Source organism: Plutella xylostella, chromosome 23 (assembly GCF_932276165.1).
Source record: "Plutella xylostella chromosome 23, ilPluXylo3.1, whole genome shotgun sequence".
Classification (NCBI taxonomy): domain Eukaryota; kingdom Metazoa; phylum Arthropoda; class Insecta; order Lepidoptera; family Plutellidae; genus Plutella; species Plutella xylostella.
This window is the reverse complement of record NC_064003.1, coordinates 2,957,336-2,981,784: the sequence shown is the minus strand read 5'-3', so window position 1 is coordinate 2,981,784 and position 24,449 is coordinate 2,957,336. Positions and strand designations below refer to the sequence as shown.

The following is a 24,449-nucleotide window of genomic DNA, read 5'->3' as shown; positions in this document are numbered from 1 at the left end:
TGTAAAACACAAACCAAGTGACGTAACTGGTCCAAATTTTGACAGATGTCAACTGACAGTTGCCTGTTGACAGGAGCAATGTTGTTCTTTCAGTTAAGTGGCGGGAAATTATAAAAGTCACGGACTTATTGACCCGCCCTCGTATAACGTACCTACATATATAAGTACACATAATTATTATTATGTGCAATTAAAAGTTCCTGAATACAAGGTACTGAAACTAATACGTTATATACAATATTCCATTGAAGAGGTCTTTGTCAATCAATCATCCTACAGTGTACGGTCATGCCCATCAGTGTACGATGTACGGCCTATGTGGCGTGTGGACACAGACCGCCTCTCTCAGTACACTCTGTTTGATTCCATGAGGGTATGAGGTTGACCGGCTTTGATGAAATTGAACCCATTTAATTATTTAGTATATTCTAGTGTTTATAGGTATTTTAACAAATTTTCATTTTCCTCTCAGTCTATCGCACTACCTATCACTTTCTCCTCAACACCCAAGGTTAGCTGGAAGAGAATGCTATTAGCATTAAGTTCGCCTATGTACATATTTATTATTGTGCAATAAAAAATTAAATAATAATTATGTCTCAGAATAGAATATAACTTTATTGGTCACCTCAAATTACGAAACGGACGGAGAACTTTTGTAACGTCTTGCGCCGCGTGCTAGGCCTTCTGTATGGATCCTATGCATGGGTTGGGTACTCTAAATACAGTAATATGTGTCTTCATATCCATTTTCAACACAAATTTATGTATTGTTCGTAAAATAAATTCGACTTATGACGCTTTAGTGGATTAAAGACCTGAAATATGAAATAAAATATGATAGTGTACCTACTTATTTAATGCTATTTCATCAGAATAATTTCTAACAAAGACTGCTCTGAAATAACGTTTTATTATTATTCAGACACATCATTATGAATTTTGGAATTTGTGCTAACATTTTACTTTCATTTTAAGTAATAGCCCATTCAGGTTACATAATAATTCTTATAGTTAGATATACTCTAGAAGGTTTTAAATGCTAGGTCAGAATACAAGTAGGTACATTTCGTCCATAGTCTCGTCAGATATACAGGCCGCTCCATATACTTGACATATCGGTTTGAACTATTAATTTAGCTGCCAGATTTAATACTGAGTAGCTTCACGTTAAAAGCTTAGCAACAGTATAAATAGCCGTATTTGGTCTATCCTACTCGTATAATAAACAAATGCCGAGTTACACAAAGAAACATGCTAATGTTGTTATTAAATCTACGTCACTCTGTCTCTTTCTGTGAGTATACTGTCAAAGCAAGGCACCCATAGATTTAATGCCGGCATTGGCTTAAAGTTTCTTTGAACAACTCAATGAAAATCTATAACCGCAATATTTAAAATCCTACCAAATACAGTAGGTAAGTCAGTTGAGTAGATCAGCTAACGATGTTTTCTCAAATAAAATAAGTTACGAATAATTTTATTTAGCGGAGCAAGCCGGCCGCTCACCGCGGGGAAATAAAAAGTTCCGAAGTTGCTTCTGAATGCACGATTTTTAGGGTTCCTTTGTGTTTTTTTTTTTTTCTTAAATATGTGGGGACATCTCACACACTGCCATCCGACCCCAAGCTAGGCAGAACCTGTGTTATGGGTGATAGATACTAAATATAAATATCAACACCCAAGACCCGAGTACAAATATCTGCCCCAGCCGGGAATCGAACCCGGGACCTTCGGCTCAGTAGTCAGGGTCACTAACCACTACGCCATTCGGTCGTGCTTATTGAATTATGTAGGTACGAATCCAGAAAAAATCTTTTTTAGGTATGAAAACTAACTTACTCCACAATTTTATCATACTCCTTTGTACAATTTACTGCTTGAATAAATGTCTAAAGTGAATGGTAGTTCCATAACTGAGACGCTTGAGCACTTAACACAAATTTTACTCTTACCTCGTACGAAATAAGGACGCCATAGTGTCCAATATATATATATAAATATAATGTCTAGAAGTCTAGATAGATCCCTATCCCCACTGTAGGTAAGGTGTAATTATAGGTGGATGCAGCAAAGGAATGCCACCACCACTATGAAGGATAGTCATTTAATACGATCCTATTTCAGAGGAAATTCTACAGAAATTTCTAGACGGTACTCCAGAATGTCATGAATTGCTTGATTAAACCGTAAGGCTATGTTTTGTTGAACTTTATACTCAATATAAATTATATCATCTATGTATGTAGTTCAAGCGGTCATAATTAAGTAGGAATAAAATAATTTAATTCGAGTTAAAAGATACGGAACCTTATGGTTTGTAACTAATTTTAATAATGTATTTTCTATTTCCGGAAAAAAAATATTGTGAACAAGTATAGGTAAATACAGATTTCTATCCAAAAGGTCATAGTGCGCGAGTTTTAAGATGCCATTAAAACTTTGACCTGATAACTTTATGAGCATATTTCGGGTCGTATTTTGGTGTTTTCGAAAGAAAAATGGCAAGGATTCAAACCTGGTGCCGTATTAACAACAGGGTGTTGTAAAAGTGGTATACTAAGCCGAAAGAGGGTAATTGAAAAGTGTAAAAAAAACGACCATCATCATCATCATCATCATCATCATCACGACCCATCACGTCCCCACTGCTGGAGCACGGGTCTCCTTCCAATGAAGGAAGGGTGTAGGCCTAGTAAAAATCGAACATTAATAGCATAATAATAAAAATTATGATCCATTGGCCTAGCAGCCTCGCGCAGATTAATCTTTCACATCAAATAACTTTATGAATAGCGAGTTAAACTGGCTCCGTACCTCCTCTGCGTCGGATACACCAATCTTCTCAGTAACGAGACCCACTTTGTACAGCGAACTAATTAAGAAACATTGATGTGATGAAACGCTCGAAAAACTTCATTTAATTTATGCATGAAACTTAGAGGAAAGTTTCGTTTTAAGCGGAACAGTTTTGGGACAAATTGACGTACTTTTGACGAGATGGGATGTGCCGGAATAAGTTGTGGGTGTGACGGCGATATTTTAACTATAATTAATAACTTGGCAAAACAAAGGCTGACAGAGTTAAGCTAGGGTTTTTTTCGGAAAATATAGGAAAGTTTTTTTTTATAATAGGTACTTTATAATTTTGTAATAGCTAACAAAAGAATGAAAAAAAAATGTTTGTGTAAATAACTATTCATATTATTCAAATCGATGACCGATCAATAGTAAAGTTTCTTTCTTTCTTTATTACTTCAGATCATTACCTTTTGAAAGGTTTTTGACGGTCGAAACGAGTCAATGGGAAAATAAACAAAAGCCGTCTTTTTCTTTAAGTCTTTAAATTAATTTTTCAATCACTTTTGCACGCACTTCTGCTTTACTGTAATGACCGCTTTTCCGCACTAATTTCACAATGTAGTAATTATATTTACGACCACGTAATACATCCACGATCCATGCACACGCGGCCCAGCAATGCCACGCTGGCTACGTCAAAAGGGTTCCGTATAATTTAATTTTTCAGAGCGACTCTCACAGTGCGCCCTAACTTCACGCTTCGCAGCCTATCCGTCAACCGTACTCAGTACTAATGTAATTTGTCGGTTTCTTTTGCTATTTGCAGTGCCGTGTTTCTATATTAGGTTACGTATATATTCTGTGTATTATGAGTTTAATACGGTTCTGAGGTGCACGCGAATTTAATCTTCTTCGTTTTGACGTTTAGAGCTAGCTTTGCTCTTCTCGGTGTATAATGCCTGCTTCTACAATATTTTACATAGTATCTATTGGCGCAACACGACTGTTTCTTTCAATATAGTTATGGATGATATTATGGTACTCGTATTTTTGCAGGAATTTGAATAAGCTATTTTAGTAAAAAAACAAAGGGTGCTTGCAGTGCTATTATGCAAAAATATATGATTAGCCTTTCTTTCAACCAGCTACATATATGGGGGCAGTGGTGTTTTTATAAATTTATAATAGATATACTTACCTATACTAGATAGATATATTATTATAGTTAAAAAAATTGTACACACACATGAAAAAATACTTACTTACATTACTTAAATAGGTAGGTAGGTACTACTACCACTATCGGTAAAACACTGAAATGATAGACCAAAGCTATCGTTATAACACATAGATAATCTTGTAAAGAAACAAACAACAGAAGTGACAGGAAGAAACACCTAACCGTATCCTGCTACCTTACATCCCATGCGACCATTAGAGTAATAACCTAATAACTTAATCAAAGAAAAACACGTTTTTTCCCCCGGCTATAATTACTGAACTGTACAAAGGGGATTAATCAAAGAAAACTAGCCGTGGTCCAAGAAACTTGCCCGTTCGAGTTGTAGAAAGACCTCTCGCAGAGTTTCATAACTTGCCAGAACAAGTTTTTCCAAATGGTAGCTAATAATGCTATTGGATGAGCGAAACAATGATGGACTTCAACAGTAGAGTTTCTCGAAACTGAGCAAAGTTTTCTCTACCTGTTATTGTGTTTGTTTATTTGACACAATGCAATGGTTTTGGCTACCCATTTGATGATATTAAATAAAGTTTTCAACGCAAGTGCACCGAATTTAAAATATAACTTGAGAAATGGATCCAACATTAAAATACTACGAGCCGATTCTTAAAAGAAAAGTTTACATTATTGGAGAAAAATATGGCGTTGTCTAAGTTGTCAAAACTGTCATATATTTTAAAACGTATTATTACATACATCACTAGCGTGTAATGAGGAAACATACAGTATGTCATGTATGCCAAGTAATTGTTCATATAAAAAAACCGGCCAAGTGCGAGTCGGGCTCGCGCACAAAGGGTTCCGTAGCAGCAAAATTACAGTTAAATCAACCTATCTCAAAAACTATAAGAGATACTTTGATCAAACCAAAAATCGTTGAAAGAGTTAATTAGCATGCATCACCTCTATTTTTTTTAGAATTTTATACCCCGTAGTTATAAAAATAGAGGGGGGGGGACATACTTTTTACGACTTTGAGAGCTGATATCTCAAAAACCGTTCACTTTAAGAAAAATGTTTTTTAGAAAACTTTATATCATTTTAAAAGACCTTTCCATTGATACCCCACACGGGTATGTACATCGAAAAAAAAAATTTCATCCCTCAGTTACATGTATGGGGGGCCCCACCCCCAATTCTTTTTTTTACTATTTAGTGTCATATTTTTGTAGCGGTTCATACAACACATATTCCCATCAAATTTCATCACTGTAGTACTTATAGTTTCCGAGTAAATCGGCTGTGACAGACGGACAGACGGACAGACGGACAGACGGACATGACGAAACTATAAGGATTCCGTTTTTGCCATTTTGGCTACGGAACCCTAAAAACTAATTATAAACAAATTTCCGACGGCAGACCTTTTTCAAAATTAAATATATGTTTTACCCGCAAATTAAATAGAAACTTAATATCCCGAAGCACGATTTTCAAATATAATTTACGTCGAGCAAATATGAATCTCCTCCATTCAAATATGTTTTAGACGAATGAAGGCCAGATTTCTGGTTAGAATCGGGATAAATTTAGAAAGGCCAATAAAATTATTTGCTTCCGATTGTTTGGAGTGGCTTATAGGATGATAAAGACACAGATTACTATTTGAAAAATTGGTCTGAATGATTCCGTAAACATTTATCTTAACACCTGTATACATAATATATTATATGTATGTACCATTTGTGCAACCGCCACCACTATCGGCTCTTTAATTGCACCTGCAGTAAGATTATACTCGTATAATTTTACAGTGTTAGTAAACTAAACTTGGACAGAATATACATTTTCCTAAAGTTGGTATGATGACGTCATCGTGGGCGACATACATTACATATTGTATGTATGTTAAGGTATGTTTACACCCGTTGTTCTATGGTATGTACTAAAAACCTACCTATGTACGAACTTCAGCATATAAACACACTTTCCTTTCAGAGCCGGTAATTACCAAACCTCCACATTGTTTACCAACTTGCCCAATCAAATTACGTAACCAATCTTTACCTTCCGGTGGTGGGATACTGGGTGGAAAATTATCAGTGACACTTCGATGACATTAATAATTATTTGTAAGAAAAAACATACAAACATCTTTAATTTTCCCAATCTCGTCTGTGATGTCTATCTCATGGGGTATATTATTAATGCATTCCTATTATACCGTGTCGTTTATCATCAGCCAATTATCATCCACTGCTTGACATAGGCTTCTCTTATTTTTTTTTATTAAATAAATATTATTATGCAATAAGGATTGCACAAATATAAAAATAAGTGTACAAAGGGTGGACATAATGCTAATCATAAAATTTTTGGGGTGAAAAATTTATGAAGAATGAAGTTCAGTGTCAATTGATAGCTAATTTCAGTATCTGTATCTGTTAGCAGAATTTAATTACCTTGTCCCAGTTTCGTAAGAGCAAACGCTGTGCCTCTATTCCGGTGGATGTCACAAAACTAGAGCATTCCAAAATTGTTTTATAGTACCTGAGAGGATATCCTAGACTCTACTTATAGGTTAAAAGCTAAACTTTACATTCAAGTTTAATAAAGTAGGAAGGTTTTGTAATTATAAATAGGCTTTTTACTATAGAACTAACAGGTTTCTAGAGTTTTTGTACGGATACTCTGAAAATATACAATTAGTTTCACATACATTTCAACATAGCTTTACATGCTAACAAAAAGTTTTTGCTATACTAGGTAGGGTAACGTAACGTACCTAGGGACATTTTCGACTACCCCAACTTTGAATGAAGCTATCGCAGCGTACAACTAAGATATTAATGTGAAATTTTCTTTATTCGGTAGGATATATAATCTATTATCACTAGTATTTGTGCTTAAGCTTTAGTGTGGCCAGATTTTATTAAATTAAGATAAAAGTAAAAGTGCTTGTTTTGACCCAAGGTACGTTACACGTTTGTACCTTGGGACACTGTTTCCTATAGCTTTTGTACTATGGAAAATGCAAACTTCTAAATAACGCCTTATATCTCTGTTCTTATTTATTTACTGCATCACTCTTCTGTCTAGTTTCACTCTGGCACTAATAAGAACAGAGATATAAGGCGTTATTTAGATGTTTGCATTTTCCATAGTACAAAGTCATAGGAAACAGTGTCCCAAGGTACAAATTTAATCGTGTCCCAAGGTACAAAAAAGCAATATTTAACCAAAATTTAAATATCTTTATTTTTAATTAATAGGAATCTTTCAGATAATTGACATGTCATAAAATTAAATAACTGAAAAGTTATACGTGACGTCCATGTCTTTATTTTGAGCATGCCTCAATGAGATAAAGCAACACAAAAAACTATACAAAAGCTACTTTTGACTCCAAAAAACTTCATACTGTCTTCACCACACACTAGATGCTGGTATGATCACGAGACTCACTAGTTTTGCCAAGCGAGTAAAATACTATGCCTAGGGTAGAATTTTAATGTGTTTATTTAGCCGGTTTTTAAAATACAATCAATGTCCCGAGGTACAAGCGTCCCAAGGTACGTTACGTTACCCTACATGTATCATAGCTTTAAAATTTCGTGTACTCTAGCAATCCAGTCAGGTATCAAATTAAATATTCAGCTCTGGAGCACTGGCCCTAGACAGATCCACAGAATATGCCGTCAAAGTTCAAGTTGGTATTACCTAATTGAGTTCCGACTAATCTTTAACTTTGAGGGCCCCAAAGTTGAGCGTCACGCCCGACACCTTTCGACAAACTTCGTTATTTGAGTACTCAGTACATGAATTAACATTCTCATAACGTGCCGTGGACCTTGGGAACGGAGAATTGTTTTATTTTGTTGTTCTTCTTAATGTTTGTTTTGGTGATTTGTTTCGAGTGCGTACGAGATTCGATTTTGTTTGGATGGGTTCGGTTTTATAAAGTTAGCGAAGGTTAATCTTGTCTCATTCGGGTAAAACAAATCTGTTATCGATATTTATTTTCTCCACCGTAGGTATCTACTTAACGCATTCTCATAATATATGTGTGGTATTAGATTGAACTTAAAAGTAGGATATTCTGTTGTAAAAAAGTTGTTTTTTATTTGTCTGTTTTATCATGAGACAAATGATAAGAAAAGACAATGGAATCGAAAGCCATAATGTGTATTAAATACTAACACTATAAGTACCTAGAGAAGTCTCCTTACGGGTACCTAACTAATCCAGTAAAAAAGTAGCCCCTTTATACTAAACAAACAAGGCCAGACTGCACTGGCTTTAATCCCCAGTCTTTCGCCATCTCTTAACTTTTTGAAAAAAGAAGGAGGTTGTCAATGTGTGACGCACCCCTTCGATCTAGCACGTCACATTAAAATCGTTTGTAGAAATCGTTTGCGAAAATCGTTTGTGAAAATCGTTTGTGAAGCTGATCGAAGAGCAAGCAGGGATTCTTCTTTCTTCCTATTGTAGGGCAGGGCAGGTGCTTGAAATGAGAAAGCCTTATTTCTTCTATTATTAGGAGGCTTCTTTGCTTCTTGGAGGCTGCGAGCGGAATGATCGAGGCGGCCCGGACCGCCTATATTTATATGCGCTCTCCGCCGCGCGGGCGGTGGGAGGCGGGGCAAGAAATGCGTCGACCAATCAGAGCGCTTTGCACCATAAGCGCCCTCATTGGTACTATCTAACTATCTATTATCGCGCCTAACAAGCCTCATAGTTTATTTATTAATAAACAACTTATACTAGGTATATTTACAAACTATTAAAACTATTACCAGATATTATACCTACTACAAACAATAACTATGTTAGATCTCTACCTACCTATAAAACTTTATTAAACTTAAACAATTCGAATTATAAACAATTAAATCATCAACTAATCTAAACAGTCTTGAACACAATGCGTTTATCATTCTTTTTTTATCGCTTACCAACATCTTTCCCCAGACAGGTGAACCTGAAGATCAGCCGGCCCCTCCAAGACTGCTTCAACTGGAGCTATGCGCCGGCCCAGTCCGAGCTGATAGTGTTCGCGAGGGTCAGCGACCCGGCGGTAGACTTCGAGACCACGCCGCCAGACGGACCCTGGTTGGAGGCCACGTGTGCCGCCGTGCCTTGGAGTCTCGGCGTGGACATTGCCATTTGGAATGCTGTTGGTGAGTTTTTTTTTATAAACTTCTGTTTTAACAGGTTGCCAAGCATAGGATGACCCGTCCTCGGTTTTAAAAGTATACCTCTACATAATGGAATGCCTAGAAAAGTGCTTTAAAAAAGTAATAATACCTCCATTATTGGTATTTGCATAAAAGTATCCTTAATAGGTAGATACTTTTTCGTAGAAATCTTGATATAAGCGAGTACTTTCATAAATTCCCCTTATAAATATAATTTATATCGAAACACAATTTCATGATGTAATCTTTCACAGAAATAAGTTGAAAGTTGAGTTGACAAGCTTTCTAACTTAAATGAAGACCTGGACGTTTTTATTTATCTTTTAAATAGATACAGAACAGTAAAACTTGATGGAAGGTGGAATTAAAACGCTTCAGCTAGTTGAAATAGAAAAATGCCGGGACTTTATATCTGCTTGCAGTTTTCCAGATGAACTTTAATTAAAAATGAAATGATGAATCGATTTACTACGTAGTCTCATCTCAGCAAAACAACGTGGATTACCTTACCATTGCGAAGTTGTTATTATTGCTACTTTAGGGTTTTTCAAGCCACAAAATTCCTTCTAAAATCATGCTAAAGTTGATCGCTGACTGCCAACATAGGCTTTAACTCTACCATTACGGAGATGTGCAAAGATATCCAAAGCGGGCACGAGAAGAAATTTCAGCTTTCATCAATCTTCTTTACGTTTGTTAATAATTCACAAAGGATTCGGTTCTTTTGACATAAATTTATAATTATGCATATTTAATGCGATATATTGCTTATCGCAATCTCTATAGGCCTCCTATTTGTACTGCTATTATTTGTAAGCACTTACACATTTATTATATTTATATGTTTTTGGTGCAAATCAAAAGTCTTGTATTTAATGCCTCCGAAACCACGGCTAAAAGCTGAGCTAGTCATCAATAACTATTACACCACACGACATGTCCCCCAGGCTGGGCGGGGTGGGGCGAGTGGGGCGCGTGCAGCCGGTCCTGCGGCGGCGGGCTGCAGCTGCGGCGCCGCTACTGCTCCGCGCGCGCCTGCGAGGGGTACGAGGAGCAGCGCCGCGCGTGTAACACCTTCTTGTGTGATGGTGAGTTATACACACAAACATACGCAATCCCAAATGAACATAGATGCATATCCTCTCCCAAAACACAGACTCTGTCAAACACACACCTTCTACTAAACACAAAACACACACACTGCCAAACACACTCTCTACCCCAAACACACCCATCCTACCAACCACATGAAAAACACGCACACTTACTTTGAGACACATCTGATCTGGTGGCACTGCTCCACGGGTACATCTTGCGAGAGGTGCTTGTAGCAACGGTGGGGTTGCATCTACTTTTGGTATGATTTTGACGCGAACTCTGTCTAACACAATATTAAAATATAAGAATCTACTGCGTACATCGCAGATAAAAATTTAAAGCGCACGTACGGGTGGTGCTCTATCCATCAATTTCAGTAGTCAGCCGCAACCAGGGGCCGCGATGCAAGGTATAGTTTATTTAACACACACAAAAAAATATATTCAAACACACACATTCATTGAAAATGTAGTCACAGAGTTTAGTGGATTAACAGGATCGAGTCAATATTTGGATTATTGAAGCAGAAATTAATCGTTATTCTGGAAATTAATTCCAATTAAAGCAAATTCATTATAACGACGACGGCAAGAAGATTTATCAATCCGATGATCTGAAGGCGAATTTGAGGTAATCTTCAATACTTAATTGTAATGGTGTCAGAGATCAAATCAAAGTGACCTAGATAAATTCTCTCGCTGATGAAATTCAAATCATTAAAAATACGAAGTTAAGTCTTGGGCAGCGATAAATTAAAAAAGACTAAAGAAGTTAACAGTTTCAGTTTTATCCGCGTTTTTATTATATGCGTAAAAATACTTGATATAATACCTATATTATTTATGAATTTTAAAATTCCTGAATGATGAACAAAAGAATTCACGCAACGCAAACTCCAAACCAACCCCATAGGAATTTTGCAGAATCAAAGCAAAAAAAAAAAATCTTTGCAAAGTCGTCCTTAATTCCTGCGAAGAAGCTGAGGCCTTGTTTGATCACGCCACGGTTGATGTAAAGTTTTAATAATTCAAGATAAGACGCGCACAACTCCGCAATTTCTCCAATGAAACAGACAAAGGCGGTGGGTTTCATACATTTTTAAGTGAAAGAAGCCACACGCATTTTTGGAACGCAAAATGTTGCCAGATTTTTGCTTGTAGGAAAAATCTGCGTCGTGTCATGGTCGCTCAACCTATGAGTTTTATGAATAAACTGGCACGATTGTTGATTTGCACCTGCTAAAGAGGGGCTTTTAATGATTAATACACTCATGTGCAATGAAAATGTTCCACTTACAAAAATACGATAGCTCCAATGTTTTAAAAGATTTGAACATAATATTTACGGTATTAGTGGGTAAGTCTGATGCGCTGTTAAACTTTATGTATGCTTCAATATTGCAGACGGAGTCATTAAGCTAGGCTTTTCTTACTTAGGAGTAATTTGGTGATATTGTATCTGGAACTTTTTTATTACTTGCGAGGAAAATGATATGTCTGTAGAAAATTATATTGCCTCAATATGTAATTGGTTTTTGCATACTCGAAAAGTCTGGTTTCAGAAAAACTTAAATATATTATGAAACCTACGCAAATAAAAATATCATTGGCAATAATTGCGTGTGGGATGATATGAAAATATATTTGACCTTTATCGTTTACTTTATTTGGCAGGTATATTTGCCAAACGCAAATAGCTAAATACTTTGATTTATTTTACGTTATTTGTGTAGTAAATATAGCAATAACATATTTATTATCAATCTACAGATGATTACATACTTTCAGAAATTGATCGCACTTTTTTTGAAAATTTTCTGTAGTACCTACTAAAAATATTCTTAGTCCTCTAGCGTGTGTGAGGATAGCGAAGTTTTTTGGACCTACGTAGGCAGATATATTGACAGATTTCTCCGGTAAACAGGAATCAACAGTATAACTGCGCAGGCACAACTGCCATAAATAGGGCGCGGTTAGTGGAAAGAGTAAAAATATCGACGCCGGTAACAAACCTGCGTCACTCTGCATAGTATAAAGGTCTGACGTTTCTTCCATATTTTCCTTATGTTGTCGTTTCTTCCAGGAGCCATCAACCCTCTCGCGCCGGGGGCCCGGCGCAACTTCCACCCGGCGCAGGCGCGCTGGGGCCGCGTGGCGGACCGCCCGCACGCGTTCAGTCTGCGCCCCAACTCGTACATCTGGATCGCGAGCTCGGAGCTGTTCGGGGCCGATCGGGCGTTCCCGAGAGAGTTCACGCTCTTTGTCTCGCTTAGGTTGAGGCCAGAGGTTGGTTTTTTTATGTACAGAAGGCCTAGCACAGGGTGGAAGACGCGCACAGCAAGACGGGACAAAGGTTATGCACCGTACTCACTTACATCGTGCGGCATCGAAAGCGAGCGCGGCGGAGAGATTTTGACACGTCTTGATCTTGATATGTGCGCGTCTTATGCTCCGTGCTAGGCCTGCAGGATGTAGTTTTATTGGTATCTTTCCCCGAAGGTCAATGCTTTAAATGTGTGTCTCTTAATGAGAGCTTTTTTAGGATCTAGAAGGCATTAGTAGGTATAGTCTAGAAATTCTAGAAACTTCAAATGACATGAAAAATGTTTCATCGACCTAACTAAACGTCATAATATAGACTTAAACATTACTTACTTACTTATTCCCAATCTCCGCTGGGGAGCAAAGGGCCGAAGTGAAGCGCCGCCATTCTTTACGATCTTGGGCCAACTCAGAGACATCCGCCCAAGACATCCCCGCCTGGCCCATTTCCTTTTTCACAGTGCGCTGCCATGTCTCTCGCGGTCTGCCGAGTCTTCGTTTACCGCCCTCGGGGTGCCATGTCAGCGCTTCCTTTGGGACGTCTTCAGTACGCCTGAGAACGTGTCCTATCCATCTCCATTTGCGTTCTTTTACGGTTTCTGCTACAGGTTTTTGATGTGTTCTGCGCCAAAGTTCCTCGTTGGAGACAAAGTCAAACCAACGGATCCCTAGGATACTGCGTAAGCATCTGTTTACGAAAACCTGTAGCTTGTTCGTGGTTTGAACCGTTTTCTTCCAAGTTTCGCAACCGTAGAGGAGAACGGTCTTTACGCACGCGTTGAACAGGCGGATCTTGGTTTGGAGACGGAATGCGGAAGACCTCCACACTGGGCTTAACATGGCAAAAGCTCCGCGGGCTTTGTTGATGCGGTTGCCGATATCCTCGTCAGTTCCACCATTTGGTGTGATTTTGCTTCCCAGGTAGGTGAAGGTGTCAACATCTTCAATGGATTGGCCGTTGATTTTAAATGGAGTACGGTCCGCAGTCATTACTCGCATTGACTTTGTCTTTTCTCTGTTGACATGCATGCCCACTCGGTTACCCAAATCGACGAGGTCATTGAGTTTCCTTTGCATATCAGCGCTATTTTCGGAGAAAAGACAAAGATCGTCCGCAAAAGCGAGATACTCTAGAGATGTTCCATCGGACCAATCCAAACCTCCTTTGCCATTCTGCTCCATCATATCCAAAATTACTTCGGTAATCATGATGAAGAGTAGTGGGGATAACATGCAGCCCTGCTTGACGCCAATATTGGGGCTAATTGGTTCGCTCAGCTTCCCTTCGTGGATTACTTGGCAAGTGTAGCCATTGTAGGCTTCTTTAATACTTAAACATTATGAGACCGAAATACCAACCTCTAATGTATTATTCTGTTTAAAAATAAATGCTCTAGTACGATGCTTAAACTAGGGTCAGCAGTTGAAAAAACGAAACTGTTAACTACGTCTTTAAAAACGCTGAAAGACTTCAACGTCGACTAAAACGTCGCACGGTTACGCAACTCTGCCCCTCTTATCTCGTCACACATCTTTTCAAAATAAAAGCCTTCATCAAGAGATGGCAGGCCCAGATATAATTAACCTAAATAAAAACTGGAACTTTATGTTTAGTGGCGGCCTAAAAGGTTTAAATGTGTTTAGCCTCAAAGCGCGCGTTTATGTAGGTTTGTAATAAAAAAGTTTTCACTTTTTTATATGCGTCCTCTTTGGGATATTACCTGTAAGTTCACCACAGGGTTATGTGGTCTCCTAAGCGGTGACCAGGCGGTCGTGAAATGTGGCCATCAACAGTTTCTGAATGTTTAACCCCTGAATAAAAAAAGGAGAGTGTTATAAGATAGTTGTGTGTCATTCTATGTGCACCATGTTAATAAAAAATGCACGATGGCATATTCATCTAGGTATAAAAAGTTATTTCATCTTCTAACATGATGCATACGTAATAAAATATGTACGGTACGGTACTTAATATGTATCTCTAAGGCAAAAGTATAGCGTATTATTTAACAGGATTTTATGTCTATTAATCCAATTTAGTTTTATGCTTAAGTACCCGCCTATCATTATAAATTTCAAAACAAATTTCCCATTTGTTTGCGTTAAACCTTTATACTCATAATGCCTATTGTTCACCAGCTTCAGGCTTTAACTTTCAGCTGAAAGCCATTTGTGAATAGTCAATATTTTATTTCCAATTACGGCAATTGTGAAGTGTGTACTTACGAGTACCTTAATTGAATTGCTGTGTCTAGTAGTTCTGATGAAATTAACAATTTACGAGAATGTACAGATAACGTCTAAAGTGATTAGTTGTCTTAGTGGCTTAAAATGTAGCCTCTATTTTCTAAGAGGTCAAATATATTTGATTTTGTTCACTGCTTGTTATGGCTGGAAAAAGAGAAAAAACAATTGAATGTTACTGACATTAAATTATTTCAGTAAATATAAAATAATGATAGTAATATAGTGATAGATCTTATAAATTAACCAGTGCTTGATGGGATAAACTTATTCTAACTAACCTATTCTAAATACCTCCTCATATCTAACCAAAACAAAAATAAAACAGTATTTTACAAACAACAGTAAAAGTGACTTGAAAGTGCTTATCTAAGAACACACAAGTTTTGTCAAGAAAACTATTCCTGTGGCTTTAATTCTACAAATGTGATACAAGTTAGTGGTCTAGAGACTCTAGAGTATGAGTAATACACGAGAAGTAGAGAATCCTTAGAATACAGTGAAAATGTAGCTAGAATATGCGGAAATAATAATTCCTAGCATTCGCAAAAAAAAACTCATTTCATGAAATATTTTACAATCCTCAAAAATTACATGAATGAAAATTGCCTAAATTCTAATTAAGTAAGTACTTTAAATATTTCCCTTTCTCTCTCTTATAAAGCAGGGTAGATAGATATTATGCTGCATCTCTGAATAATAGCGTTTTATACACGTATCGATAACACAAATAAAAGAAAACAAATGCAACAGATAAAAAAATACCTACTCCTCCGCGGTCTGTTTTCACGAATGTCCCTTCTGGAGTTACTCTGTGTTCTTAGAAAACCTTTCCCGTAACAAGTTTCTGGCCGTCTCGTCGTCGGGAGTCGGTTTGTTGGGCGAGAGATAATATTTGTATTCGCTTGAATTGTTCAAATCAATAGTAAGTATATGCTGTGAGCAGAGGTCAAGTTATACGAGAATATTCGGGTTACATGGTTTGTAATAATAGTGACCACATTTCAATCCATATCCATTCAAATAAGATAATGTATTATTCAACACCGGCAATATGTGACCAGCCTTTGAATCAATCATTAAATGTGCAAACTGTACAGGATGTAATTTTATCCATGTACCGTTGGCCTGTCAAAGCACCCAGCAAGCAGCTATACACAACCAATAAAGTATTAAGTTCTCCTAATTCAAAAGAGTCTAATTTCCTACTGCCTAAATCATACTTGGCAAATTGGTGACCCCAACATGATACAAATTTCCACACTGTAGACTTTCTACCAATCAGCCTCTAACTCACAACTCCACCCCCACAGAGCGGCGGCTACGGTCAAGGCACACTATTCTCGCTGCGTTCGCGGCGACGCACCGGCGCCTTCCTGTCGCTAGAGCTGACGGGGCGCGGCGCCGCGAGGCTCCTGCACGCGGGGGCCGGCGCTACCAGCGCCATCTACCTGCCAGTGCCGCTGTATGACTTCCGGTGGCACCATATTGCTATCAGGTGAGGAAACGAAGCAATTCCTAGATGTAAAGGCAGGATCTAACTATCAGTCTTGCTCAATTTGTAAGAATGTGACACTATGTCGCTAACGCCATCTACCTACCAGTGCCGCTGTATGACTTTCGATGGCACAATATTGCTATCAAGTCAATTCCTAGATGTAAAGGTAGGATCTAACTATCAGTCTTGCTCAATTTGTAAGAATGTGGTGACACTATGTCGCTAGCGCCATCTACCTGCCAGTGCCGCTGTATGACTTTCGATGGCACAATATTGTTATCAGGTGAGGAAAACGGCTTTGCAAGCAGTGTCCAAATTTATAAACAGGCGTTTCCTGAATTATTGACAGGTACTTCCTAGATGTAAAGGTAGGATCTAACTATCGGTCTTTGGCTCAATTGGTAAGAATCTAGGTACAATTTAAGTGGTTATCCAAGGAAGAACTGCAACACTTTGTCGTTGGCTTCTCATCTCACCACTACCGGCTTTCCGTCGATATTTCTAGAAAAACCATATATGCCAGTGCCATGCACAATACATTTAGCAATTCATACACGAAATTTTGCAGCTCAATTTTTTTATTTGGCCATTACAATAAAATGTCATGACACACTCATGACATTTTATATTTTATTCCGGAGTGAAATTGTACGGTAGCGTGGTCGCTATAGTGCTTTATGGCCATACTTAAATGTTATTGGTGCTGTACATTGTGCTTTATTGTACTCGTACTGTAAAATTTTGTTTCAATCCTATAGTAAAGCTTAGAGTTATGCTTGACATAATTTTATTTTTTAGGTTGAAATGAGTCTGTTAGTCGTTGTTCGCAAAGAGCTATGATATACATATTATTTTGTATTATTATATATGTATTGGATCTACTATAAATTTTAACCGCCGTAACTTATCTTATAATTTTGAATTTACCCGTTATTGTTCAATGTGAAGACATTGCGTACTTAGGTTGGTGCCTCCGATCAAAACGGTTGTATGTAAGAAACGTGTCACATCAATGACATTATAAACCCCTAAAAACGTAACGCACAATGTCATAAACATATAAATTATTAATAATTATCCAAGTCAAAGTAATTATCTAATCCAATCCAATCATCACTCAGAAAGACTCTTGAAATTCTCGGGTGAAGGATAAAATCGTTTAGAAATCTGCACGTCAAAGATAGATTCTCTGGCTCTAATGAAAAATGCTTGTTGAATCTTGATAAGCTAGTATGGCGGAACATTCTACTTTACGCTTTATCGAAGAAGTGATTAGGGGATGAAGTGTGCTGATACCGCGCTGAAGGGTGATTCTTGTATCATAAAGACAGTTTAAATGAAAATCTAGACTCGCCTGTTAGGCCAGGCTAGACGATAAACTTTTAGGTTCCATTTTTTTCATAGATAAATTTTAGTTTCTGTGCATATTAGTTTTCTCTGACGTAACTTATATTTAATAATCATTTATTTCACTGAACTCTACCCGTATACGTATAAATTAGTTAGCTTAGTATAGATTTCCTCTTCCAATCATTACGATCGTAAAGTTACATCATTAAAGTCAAGAACTCTATTAGATGCTAAATTAATTTTACAAACTAATTTATATCTTGAAGCCATTGGAATACTTCAGCTCAATTAATAATTTTCTGATTTAATATTATTTAACATAATTTTCTTTCAACAACTAAAGTGTAATCGAAATTATTTGGAACTTTTTAATTAAAAACTGGTAGGTACTTTGATTGACACTGCCGACTTTTAGTTGCGAAGCATGAGTTTGGACCAAACGGAATATTCCCTAAAATAGTTTTCATACTTTGACCAATTTAGGTTTTAGTTATTTGAATATAAAAGAAGATAAAATAAAGCTGAACTACAATTTTTTATAAACACAAATTCAAAAATATAAATCTTTCCTCTGGGCTGTTTGTTTTTACCCTATTGTACAACGACAAGCTAAACCACAGAGTAGTATTAAACATTTTATACAAAGACGGTGCATCATTTTTGTCTGTGAAAAGTTACGCTGTCTACCTTTTATAGCAGAGAAGGTGTTAAAACGAAACTAACTGGGCTGTAACTTCTGACTGTGCTGTAAAAATGTGCAAGCTCACTGAAAAATAGTTTCATGGAAGTTGTAAAAGTATGTTTTGTATTGGACACCGTATTAGTATGGAACTAGGTACCCTGAATATGTCTACGTAACACATTCGACTATTTGATGGCAGATAAAAAAATATACTACTAATAATAGTAGTTTATTTTAAAGGCTGTATGCTGGCTGTATGTCACACGTCACGTCACACAGCGGAAGTGGCGATCTCATTTTTATGAACGAACGAACGTAGTGATTGTGGTGGTGAACTAATCACTTCGTTCGTTCATTCGTCCATTCGTCGAAATTAGTTCGTGATACACCTCTCTTGGCTCGGAGTGTATATAGGTATATTCGCAAGAAGCACACAGCTGAGCCGGGCTATCGTTAACTAGGTAAGTTTACTACCGGCTTCTTAAACCGGGTCGCAAGTTTATCCGCATCTGCGGGACACCCGGATAAGACAACACCCGGATATCTGTGACCACTGGGTTTTATTCAGCGTATGTATTCTGCTGCTAGTATTTTGGCTTGCTTGTTGATTAAAAGATAATTTAAGGATCTTGTATGGTAGTTTATAATTACTGAACTAGTTTTATTGCTATTCTTCAAAAGTGAAACTTATATTTCATTTCAATTATCAGCTGCCGACTTATTACGGTGCCCCGAATGTATATAAAGAACAGTTGATACTTACCTTGGGCACCCCAGTACACAATGCACAGATGAAACAATAAATACCCGCTTTACTCATTCGCCTATTAAAAAGCACACAATGGTTATCTTATTTGTATATTTTTACTAAAAGGCCGAAAAAACGACATAAATAAAGCGCAATGCGGGCACAGAACGCTGACTGAATGAAATAGCTCTCCGCATATAGTATTCCCTGAACGCTCCAGGTATAAATCTAGATATAACCCGAACCCTATTTCAGATACCGCAAAGAAAATAATTTATTTTATATGCCTCTTTCCTCTGGCTTGGAAGACGTATTCAATAAATCGATTTTGAATTTTCGCAGTGTGAACTGGAGGGTTTTTTTATATTTATTAAATTCGGTAGGTTGACTTGTGTCCGGACTCTGTACAGACCTATATGGTTTGGGAGACGTCTCTCTAAATTTAAAAGTAAAGTTTGTTTTACTTACGAGTAAAATGATATTTTTTTTATATATATTTTTTTTAAGTGGGTTCAGCAATGCACCTCTGCCTACCCCGCAAGGGAGTACATTAGTACAAGGCGTGAGTGCGTGTTTTTTATATATTTTTTTTATACCTATTTCACAACGTGTGTTTTTAGGCGTATGTATTGGAGAGGTATATGTATTGGATACGAATACTAGCTATTATTCAAAGCGTAATCCCGGTGACAAAGGCTCTAGTTTTCCGGTTTTATCACAGTATTTATGGATACAATTAAATTGTGTGAAACGCTGCCAATCCCTGTATTTACAGAAACTGTCGACATTTTATGTAGCTTTTACTTTGCGAATTCATAGATAAAATTCGAATTTGGTCCTATTTCGACGACCGAATGGCGTAGTGGTTAGTGACCCTGACTACTGAGCCGAAGGTCCCGGGTTCGATTCCCGGCTGGGGCAGATATTTGTTTAAACACAGATATTTGTTCTCGGGTCTTGGGTGTTGATATTTATATTTAGTAGGTATCTATCTATGTATTTGTGTAGATATATCAGCTGTCCGATACCCATAACACAGGTTCTGCCTAGCTTGGGGTCGGATGGCCGTGTGTGAGATGTCCCCACATATTATTATTATTATTATATATTATTTCTTCTATTTTAGGCCTACGGAGAACTATGTTATGTAAATAGACACCAAAATATAGGTACATAAGTAACTGTATGATCGCGAATTGCGTTTGATTTCGCTCCGTGACTTCCCGATCTTCATCGCTTCGTCCACTACCGATACCGTACGTCGTCAGGTCTGCTTGGGACGGCCACGCTTTCTCTTTCCTTGCAGGATTTCTATTGTTTAGGGTCGTGGTGGCGGATAAGGTCTCACAAATGAGACCTTATCTGCCACAATTCGGCTGTGGGGTCGAATTCTGCCATGTACTAAATAATTCTTAAAATTCTGTAGAAATATGGAATTTAAGTACAGTTATACAGGGAAAAGCGGTAGCTTACCCCTGACCTACTCCTTCGCGAATTACATACAATAAAGAGCATTATGTATGTAGGTATGCATTGTTGTTTATCTATTCATCGTATTAAACCAACATGTTCATCCCCAGTGTCCACGACGACAACACAGTCCGTGCGTACGTGGACTGCCGCTGGCTGCGCACCGACGTGCTGGCGCCGGGAGCGCTGGACACGCCGCGCGACGCCGACCTCATCATCGGATACCTGTTCTCTGTGAGTTACTTTATAGTACCGCCAGAAAAAATGATTCTGTGCCAATGTGCCAGTGCAAACAGCAGCCGCGGCACGGGTCTGTTGTCGCCGTCGATAATCTCGTATAATATGTATAATGTTTTGTAATGACTGTTTGTAGCCAAAATAAAGAAAATAAAAAAAAAAAATACTCGTTCCACCAATCAGAGCCACGTATTAATGCGAATCGCAATATAGTGACGTCTATCTGTGTCGATAACGAACCCGTGAATTTGTGGTAGGTAAGACGCCTAAGACTTACAGGAGTAGCCGTTTGTCCCCCTTACAATATTATCACGTTTTTGTAATTTTTTTTATTAGATAGACATTTTTTTCAAGAAAAAGTAAAAGATTTTAGAGTTCCCAAGCTGATACTGACAGTAACTCAGTAACTTACTGCCAGTTTAAATTCATATTTTATTACATCACATCAAGGCTCTCTTTTATGAAATCCTTTTTCTACACAAGTAAGTGACTATCTCATCTCTCTTAGTCCGCTAGAATCTTATTAAATAAAATCAAAGGGAGGCATGAAAGGGACTAGTGCAAATATTGGGGAAGGACTCGTAAATCGTAATACTGTTATAAGTACACAGATTATGGATTAGTTGCAGAGAAACCTATGCAATCTATTAGTGTGGCTGTAGGGAAATACTTCATTTAGGTCATGTTAATAGGTCGAGTATTTATAAGTGCTAGCAGAAATACTTCCTAGGGTCAGAAGAAAGTCACATAGTATGAGGCATAGAAAATAAAGAACTTGTATCATTGGTGCGAACCTATGCAATATTGCGTAGCCGGAATTCAAAGTGTTAATGAAAATGACTCTCTAGAAAAATATATTTGAGTCTACCATAATACTATGGAATGGAACCTATGTACTTATATCCGAAGTGCCAGACTGGTTTTCAGGTAATATCCTTGAAAATAAAAGATACTAATATCGCTTTGTGGAATTACTTATACCGATAAAGAACACATTGATGTGAATCAGAATGCTCACACAGCATCAGCAACCAACGAAAAACATCGCGTTCATTTAATCGTCACAATAATGTTTCTTGGTGGACCACAAGGACACTTAAAATGTATGCACAATGGCATTGTATATTACGAAGCTTGTGCCAGCCGGTATTGTACCGGAAACCCACTATAATTTACTACATACTCTGCATTTTTGGTACACAAAAGTTTTATTTTGTGTACTCGCTTCGGGAATAGAAAGTGTGGGGTACTTGAGGAAATTTACGCCTCACTGTTTCATGATTGCCCGTTTTTAACTGAGATCGGGAAAGCCTTTGTGAGCGATATATAGGTTTTATTAGATTTGCCCGAATGCCGAAATGATTTTCGGGTTTGTGTTATTATTCATGCGTTTTTGAACGTGAGTGGTTTTTTGTGTATTCTTAATAAGAGTAACAGATACGCGGAAATGATAGGAAGTAAGCTTCGAGGAAAAGGAATTATGGCGATACACCTCTCGTATTATAATTATTAAATACGTATATGAGAGTAGGGTGTAATATTAAAGGAATACCTATGAAATAAATAAAAACTGGTTAACTAGTTGTCTTATTATATTTATATGTTTTAACATTGTTTCTTTATTTGCGGGCATGACGTGTAAATAGCCGTAAATATCTATGCCTAGTGCTTCTTTAGGTATGTACTCATTGTCTTTAGGAATAAGGAATGGACAACATTTCAAAAAACTAAAGCTGCTATAAATCGAAAACCATTTCGAGATTTAGCGCTAAAGGCCACAAAAAAAATGTTTTTGTATTTTTTGGATGTATCATTTTCGAGAAAATCATAAAATAGTAAAAAAGTGCTGATGACATCATGCATCAGGTGCGATGCATTTTGATGATCAAAGCCTATAGATTTAAAAACAAAGTAACTGTCACTTTCATTTTTGATTGACGTTGACGTTTTATCGTGACGTTGTTGTTTATTTGGGTCATTTTCATTAATTCTGTTCTGACACTTTCTGACTATTTTTTTTATTTATTATTAAGAGATAACCTCTATATAATATGTCCCAGAGCATGCCACCGCCTACACAGCTGAAAAAATGCTTCTGCTTATTTTTTTACATGATAAGTACCTACTTTCCATCATTAGAAATATCAAGGTCATTTGAAAATGACCCATTTGTTGGTTGGCATGTAAACAAAGTTTAAATGTCACTTGTCAGTGTCATTTATGTTTTTTTTAGAGACTCAGGCAATAGACAAAAATAAAAATTGAGCCTAATATGTGACGTCACTTCCGGTTTTAAAATAATTAACTTTAAAGATAAAAATAACATGCAAAAATTTATGTAAATACAAAATAAAAAAATACGGGTCCACTAATTTTCTATAAACTTTCCGAATTACTAATAAAAATATAGGGTAAAGAAAATGAAATGTTGTCCATTCTAAGACTTGACACTATGTTTTTTTTCCAGGGTGATCTGGAGCAACTAGTATTAGTGCCAAAGGCGGGACAAGCCCACAAGCAGTGTTCCAGCCAAATAGTTGGCGTATCTCCGTCGACGGACACAAACGAAGTTTAAACGGGACCGATGCCACAACTTAATTCGACAAAGGAGATCTTGCGAAGATGTCAAAGCGCTATAGTACTCTGTCATAATGATGTGCTATACTATGTTTCTGAGAAAACAGGGCAAGGGTATAGATGCCGTGGCAACTCGTTTCATTAAGCCATTTGTACAACAAGGTTTCTAGTACATTGATGCTGGAGCGTCGAGTTTTAGTAAAAAACACAGGTGCTCTTACGTAAATGCACTGACAACTCACTTCGGATTCGTTTCAAAGCGATTGAGACACAAGCTTATCGTGCGCTTTTTAGTACGGATCATGGAGGGCTACTTTAGTTGTACAAAACACAAACAAACTATTTTACCACAACATCTGTACGTTAAAGCCAACGAGATAGAGTCACGATAGGCCGAAACTGCGTTTTTCATAAGTTACAGTGACCCCTATCAATAATTTATTCAGTACCTTCAAGAAAAGCCGATCCATGCAATCTATCTTGAAGTCTTATCTACCGGCGGCATCTGTACAATAACGGCAAATTTTGCAAATGGCATAGACTTGACTTATAACCGCAAGTTAGTAACCCCCATAATTATGGTGGGGCATTCACTAAGTAAGTTACTTGTTTGACTGTATTAGATTAATTTTTGGTTTCTGGAATGTAAAGTTGAAAGACTAATTTATTTGATAATTAAGACTATTTTGTTCAATGTTCTGTTATACATAGACTAAGTTACTGAAAATAAATTATTTATGTATCTTTGTTACTACCATAAAAAAATATGAATGAACGTGTGTTTTTTTACGTTAAACGAGTTTTGAATTATATTTCCGATATATCCGAGTTGAAAAATTATTCATGTAGTAAAATTATAATTTTGTTAAATTGTATAAATTCTAGAGAAGTAAGAAAAAATATATAAGATAAGTTAAGTTCTTATAAAACATATGAATTGGCAAATAACTAAACAATAAAATTTGTGTATTGGACGTGGCGTTTCTTACTTTGTGGACTTGGCCTAAATGTAAATATTAAAGTATATTATAGCTCTTGTAG

General features: G+C 37.1%; 1 protein-coding gene across 1 annotated transcript in view; it reads left to right on the top strand.

The window, feature by feature from the left end:
- The window catches only part of LOC105388201, a 64,065-nt gene extending 39,997 nt beyond the window's left edge, over window positions 1–24,068 (top strand). Inside the window, exons 4-9 of the mRNA XM_048629364.1 lie at window positions 8,957–9,165; window positions 10,131–10,271; window positions 12,364–12,566; window positions 16,160–16,344; window positions 20,705–20,828; window positions 23,299–24,068. Of these exons, the coding sequence (XP_048485321.1) occupies window positions 8,957–9,165; window positions 10,131–10,271; window positions 12,364–12,566; window positions 16,160–16,344; window positions 20,705–20,828; window positions 23,299–23,406 (970 nt within the window). The 3' untranslated portion in view covers window positions 23,407–24,068. The remainder of the gene's footprint in view (window positions 1–8,956; window positions 9,166–10,130; window positions 10,272–12,363; window positions 12,567–16,159; window positions 16,345–20,704; window positions 20,829–23,298) is intronic.
- Window positions 24,069–24,449: the final 381 nt, after the last annotated feature.